Source organism: Helianthus annuus, chromosome 3 (genome assembly GCF_002127325.2).
Source record: "Helianthus annuus cultivar XRQ/B chromosome 3, HanXRQr2.0-SUNRISE, whole genome shotgun sequence".
NCBI lineage: Eukaryota > Viridiplantae > Streptophyta > Magnoliopsida > Asterales > Asteraceae > Helianthus > Helianthus annuus.
In genome coordinates, this window is record NC_035435.2 from 89,652,426 (window position 1) to 89,659,023 (window position 6,598).

A 6,598-nucleotide genomic window follows, 5' to 3' on the forward strand; every position below is an offset into this window, starting at 1 on the left:
ACCGTTCTTAGCCTGCCACTTTATGTAGTTCCACAAACATTGATCATGTTGTTTTACTTTCAGACCAAAGTAAAACTGCTTGATATTCTCGTTTTAACCAATTCATCTACATCCCACCACGGAAGGGTACTGATGTCTGATAAAAATTTGAAATACTGCACACCCTCTTCCCGTCTGATGGCGTAGAGCTGAAGATCTTCCGGATAACCCCATGATAAAATATCTCCCCATGAGAGATCTTTATTGTGAGTGAAGTACTGAAGAGCTCTAAGAGTCTTTCTCTTTTTAGGCATAACTTTGAACCACTTCTTCCGTTCTTCAGCAAGGATTTCTCTTGGAATAGTTTCTGGAACACCTTCAGTTGAGACCTTTTCAACAATTTTTCTCCTGATTTCGTCCTCATTTCGGTCTTTGAACATTTCCGCAAATGATGGAAATGTTTCATCAATTCCCGAATAATGAAAATCAGTTTCATCGTCGGATGAATCAGAAGCATCTTCAATGATAACGTCATCGTAATGATCAGCTTCATGGGCATATCTTGGCTTAAATTCCTTCTCTGGTGACTGAGGAATCTCATCCTCAATATCAAACTTGAATTTCCCATATTCCAAACCCAATTCTTCCAACATTTCAGCTCTTGTTCTCTGAACCTCAATCTCCCCCTCTTGTTGAGCATTCAGATAGATAAATGTAGGGTTAGAGAGAAATACCTGATCTGCTTGTTGTTTTCCAGATGATGAGGGTTCATGTTGAGAATCATCCTCCTATTCGTTGATTTCATCATTCATCAATTCTTCAATCCTTTCTTGAACATTAGGATCCTTGATCAATAACCGAGAAGCACCTTGATCATTGTCATCATCACCCTTGTCATCTTTATCATCATTGTCATCTTTCTTATCATCAACATTATCATCTTCATCTTCTTCTTCGTCTCCAAACAATTCTATATCAGAATCGTCTTCAACCATTTCTCCACGTGCTATCTTAGCTTTTCTTCGCTTTTCTTTAATCTTGATTTGACGAGCAACTTCTTTTATGCTATAAGGCACTATGGAAGCTCTACCAACAAGAACAAACTGCTGTGTCTTCCATTCTAACAGCAACATTTCTTTTGCTTTTCTTTTCCTTTGAATAACACTAACTCTCCCAAGAACTTTATTAACATCAAAGGGTTCAGAAGACTCACCTACCAGCATGAAGTGTTGACCTTGTTCATCAATAACATCTTCAATGTCTTGATCCTGAACATCTTCAACTTCTATCATTTCAATGTCTTGTTGAGCTGACGATCCTTCAACTTCAGGCTGACTTGACGAATCAAGAACGTCCTCAACCACGCCCATTCTTCTTTCAGTTGCCTCTTGAGCTAGTAGTCTTTCTCGTTCAAATCTACGCTCTTCAGCTCTTTTTACCTCAACTTCATTGAAAGCAGCATGAATATCAACTTTTAACTGACTTTCAATGATGGCAGTTAACATGCTGAGCTGATTGTCTTTCATCACTTTATCAGCCTTCATGGCTTCCATCTCTATTTTTATTCCTCTTATTTCATTTGCTGAAGCTTCAGAAATCTCACTAATCAGCTGGTTTAATGTCTGATTGATGTCGTTCTGCTTTTCTAGCTCTTTATTCAACTTTGCAATTTCTTCTTGCATGACATCAAAGATCTTTGAGTTATTTTCCAATTTCTCTTCTTGATCTATTAAGACCAATCTGATTTGATCATTTGCCATCATCAGCTCTTCAATTCGTTTCTTTAAAGCATTTCGCTCTGCTTCAACTTTAGCTTTCTCCTTTTCGAGTTCAGCAACCTTCTTCATCAATTCATTTACTGCTTCGTTGTTGAACATATCATAGTCATCTTCAGGAATGTCTTCTGTGTAGATCCCTGTTGCAGTTGGAAGACCTTCAAATATATAATCAAAATTTGTATCTTTTGGATGTGAGGATTCTGGTTTATCTTGTGGAGGTGATAGTGGAGTAGTAGCAGCTTTGTATCCTGTGATTTCAACATAATCATCACCATTCGTCTTCTTTTGAACTTCCATTACAGGTACTTCAACATCTGCACCTCTGGTTCTTTCGGAATCTCCACACTTTGAGCTTTTTCTGTTTCTAGAATCTTTGACATTTCAAGATGCTTTTCTTTCTTTCCACCTTTGTCTTTGGGTGGTTCAGCACCAGATTTCTTTGCTCGAACTCTTCTAGGAACGACTCCAGCTTGAACTGCTTTACGTTTCTTTATTTCTTTCTTTGGCTCATCAGGTTCTTTGTCGGCTTTTTCTTTAGTTGAGCTTTGCCTCTTCCAAGAGTTGTTGGATCTAATTCTGATTCAGACTGAGTTGCTTCAGAATCATCTTCACTTGAATCATCTTGAGCTTCACCTTCAGGTTCTGTGACTTTGACATTTTCAGCTTGAGCACTTGATCCTTGATCCTTTTGAGCTCCGACTTATTCATTTCTTTTTAGATAACTTTCCAGTGTTTGTTTCAAAAGATCAGCTCCTTGTTCAATAACTTCAAATGGCTCTAACACAGTTTCATCTATCAACCTTTGCTGTGGCCCTACAGAAGGCCCTGCAAAACAAACATTAGAAACTTTATTAGAAATGTTTAACAGTTTTAAAATATTATTGCCTTATGACTCCCCATCTCACTGTACCCTTAATCACAATCTTAGGAACTGGTTCCTTTGGAATAGGAACTGCAGAGGATGTCTTGGGACTTCTCTTCCTTTTCCCATCTCTCACGAACCACCATCTGGTTTTCTTTTCAATCATATCACTCATCTTCTTATTTTCATTATCAGAATCACTATCCTGATGTCTCCAAGCATCGTTCTCTGGAGCAACATATGCTAGTGTTTTAATCTTGCATATCTTTCCTTTTGCTCCTGGATTAGGACCCTTAATAAGTCTGCTTATGGTATCTGCTGTCATGTGCCTCAGACCTAAAGGTCCTTGAATTGATCATCAATCATCATTTGTACGAAGGAAGGATACATGATGTACTGCTTGTTTCCAGCTCTTGCATTCTCAGCCATGTAGTCAAATATTACTTGAGAAACATTATACGGCCTATTCAAAATCAGGCAAGTGATAATGTTCATGATGTAATCCGATGTTTCATCATATGCACCCTTCCTGTGCGATAACGCATGAACAACACAATGCACCATAAACTTGTAAGCATGACTGAAACTTGTTTTTAAGATTTTTCCATTTATGTGTCCTGTGAAACCCATTCTGCACCATAATCCTTTTGCAAGACGTTCAGGGATAATGGTTGGATCATTATCAGAATCACCTAAATCTAACATACGTCTCACAACACCAACATTTATCTTAATATCCAAATCAACATTCTGTCCATTCTCATCTCTCTTTGTCACTGTAGAGTAGATCGTCTTATCCTTCTCTTCATATCTTGCAGAATTCCAAAATTGTCTAACATGCGATTCATAAACTCTAGTTTTATCAGTTAATGCCTTAGCAATTCTGCTTTCCCTCAAGAATTTTGCAATATCTTCAATTACAAGTTTTTCTGTATATTCCTTTTCTAACAGACAATAGATGTTATGCGTTTTCTCCGAGTCCTGCAGAAAAATTTTGACTCATAAGGAAAGTCTTGAAATTTCCCCAAAAAAAAAATCTAACTCTGAAGATTTCATAGATCTGTGACTCGGATGGCTGTCTAACCGGATAGCCATCCGACCGGATAGTTATCCGACCCGATTGTCTTTTTTGAAATGATATGCTCACATAGGTCAAACAATGTGTGATGACCACTTGGTCGAGTTTCCATCCGACCGAGTTGTTATCTGAGTCAATGTCATGAATGCACAAATTTCAAGAATACAACAATGTGAATGAGTTGGTTGTCCGGTTGGATTGCCATCCGACCGGATTTTCATCCTAGTCATGAGTATGAATTGGTTATCCGGTCGGATTTCCATCCGACCGGATTGTTATCTGAGTCATGACAAGAGATGAACAGTTGAAAGAGTGTTTTTGAAACGAGTTGTCATCCGACCGGATTGCCATCCGACCGGATTATCAATCTTTTCAAAGTATGCCATCCGACCGGATTGTCATCCGACTCGGAGCAAATGAAAAATTTATTTTGAAACGAGGTGTTATCCGGTCGGATTGCCATCCGACTGGAAGACATGAAAGCTTTGTTTTTAAAATGAGGTGCTATCCGGTCGGATTGCCATCCGACTGGATTACCAAACTTTTCAAAAACATTCTAACAGATAAGCACATAGATTCCAAGAATTTGATCAATTATACATGTTATGCATTGAGAGGTTATCCGGTCGGATTGCCATCCGATCTAAAAGCATATGAAGAACAGACATGAACACATTAGAATCATCTAAAATTTTCTAGGTCTAATCTTCAAATTCAACATAGATCTATGTAGGAAATTTCAGCGCGATCAAAACCCTATGTTCATTATTGTCTAACTCATCCTAGATAGGGTTTAATTTGAGAAAGAACCTACCGACTGCCGTATCGTTCAATCCTTAGATCTATACATTTAAGCATGTTATTGCACAAATTGAACCGGTGAATCTATAGATCTGAACATTGTGAACAAAACCCTATGCTTGAATCTCATAAAAATTGACTAAAACTTCCTAGATCTAACCTAAAAGGCTCTGACAGTGACGTCATCGGTCAAGAACAAACAACAAACATCAATTTTTATCATATTTCAGCAAGGAAAACATACCTTTACCATTGTAAAAGTTGTGCTAACCAACGATCCAACGATTTGTGCAAAGAAGTATGAAGAAAATAAGATCAGAAAATCAAAAGTGTGAGAGAGTAGAATGGTTATACGAGCGAGTAACCTTTTTGTCACACCCCCAAAATCCACCCGCGGAGTGTCACCGCTTGGAGGCGTGACTGACCAGGATCAAGCCACCAATCATATTGAACAATATATAGAGTAAATGTAATTCAACCAAACCAATATGAGAGGTGTTTAAAACTTAAGTACACGTTCAATGTTTAGCGGAAGGATAAAGGTAAACCCAACATAAGTATAAGTATGAAATGTCATAATGTTTAACAAAACATTCACGATCCTTGTCCACAACGACCGCGCCTCCCAGTACAAGCTCCATGTATACCTAACGACCTGCAAGGCATGTAACAGAGAGTCAACAACTAGTTGAGCGAGTTCACAGTTGGTTGTTTAGTTATAGTGTTCGTTTCGTAAATCGTATGTTTGTTTAGTAAACCATGTATCATGTATATACTTGTATCGCGGCCCTCCAGGCATGTTTGCGAAGATTAGTGGGAGTTTCCCATGTATTGTAGACTAGTTATATTTGTATCGCGGCCCTCCAGGCATGTGTGTGAAGTTTAGTATTAGTATCGCGGCCATTCCAGGCATGTGTGCGAAGATTCGTATTCGTATCACGGCCTTTCCAGGCATGTGTGCGAAGAGTAGTATTGGTATCACTAGTCTAGCAGTATCTATAAGTGACCTTCCCTTAACGAGGTCAGTGATCCGTAATTCCCATTAACAATGTAAGTGCAAGTAACCATTCAATCCCATTCCCTACCCCGGGAATCCCATGCCTTGGTATGAGTGTGAACTCACCTTGGTTTGCTCGGCAGATACACAGAAAGGTTACTTGAGCTAAGAGAGGTCAACCACGTCCTAACATAGTTACCATACAAGTCAGGTTTTGGTTCAAGTACTGCACGTATGTTTACACATAAACTAACAGGTTTCGAGTACGTATGGATCATGGCAAACACGAAAACAGTCAAGCACATCAGTTACACACGTAAAGCCCAACTTGTGCGACTAGAATGTATTGGGCTGAATTGTAAGTCCACCAACATCTTGTGCGAGTGGATCGTTGAAACCCAAACACTGCATACGACCCAATAAACAAACAGGAGTCTCGTACGGTCCGGACGGACTTGTGCGACCCGGATAATCTTGTGCGATTGGGATTTTGGGCTTTGAGGCCCATCCGTATAATAGTGTGTGTATGGCCCAAGCCTTGTGCGATCAGCACTAACTTGTGCGATCCACAAGGTCTTGTGCGATCATGCAAAAGCTTGTTGTACGCTGTGTTTAATCAGTTGTATTAGTCTTGTACGACTGAACTTGTGCGATCAGATCTTGTATGATCTGATCTTGTGCGATCAGAAACATGTGCGATCGAGAAAGAGCTTGTGCGATTCGTTTTACTTATCCAGATATTATGCTATTCGGTTACAATCATTCAAAAGTTTCCAAACTTCCATTCAATCAATCAATGCTAACAGTTTCAATCATGCATAATCTCGATCAAACCAAGCAAATCTTCATTAATTCATATGAACCCTAATCATATTCTAAACATAAACATCAATCATAATTATCAACACGGCTCATGAACTTGATTACTAGCATGCATCCTATCAACGCAACAATCATTCGAACATAGGCACATCACACCCGATTGACATATGTTCGGTTCTAAATCATGGCTCACAACTTAAATCCCTAGCATGCTTAACAATGTAATAAACCAACAATTCATCCATATATATTAGTCTACAGCCGATTAATCATGCAATCAT

At 38.9% G+C, this 6,598-nt stretch overlaps 1 protein-coding gene across 1 annotated transcript; it reads right to left on the reverse strand.

Moving 5' to 3' along the window:
* Positions 1-767: 767 nt before the first annotated feature.
* On the reverse strand, positions 768-2,054 carry LOC110931650 (protein Ycf2-like). The gene has a single exon (XM_022175036.1). The coding sequence runs from the start codon at positions 2,052-2,054 to the stop codon at positions 768-770; it is 1,287 nt and encodes a 428-aa protein (XP_022030728.1).
* Between the last annotated feature and the right edge of the window lie 4,544 nt (positions 2,055-6,598).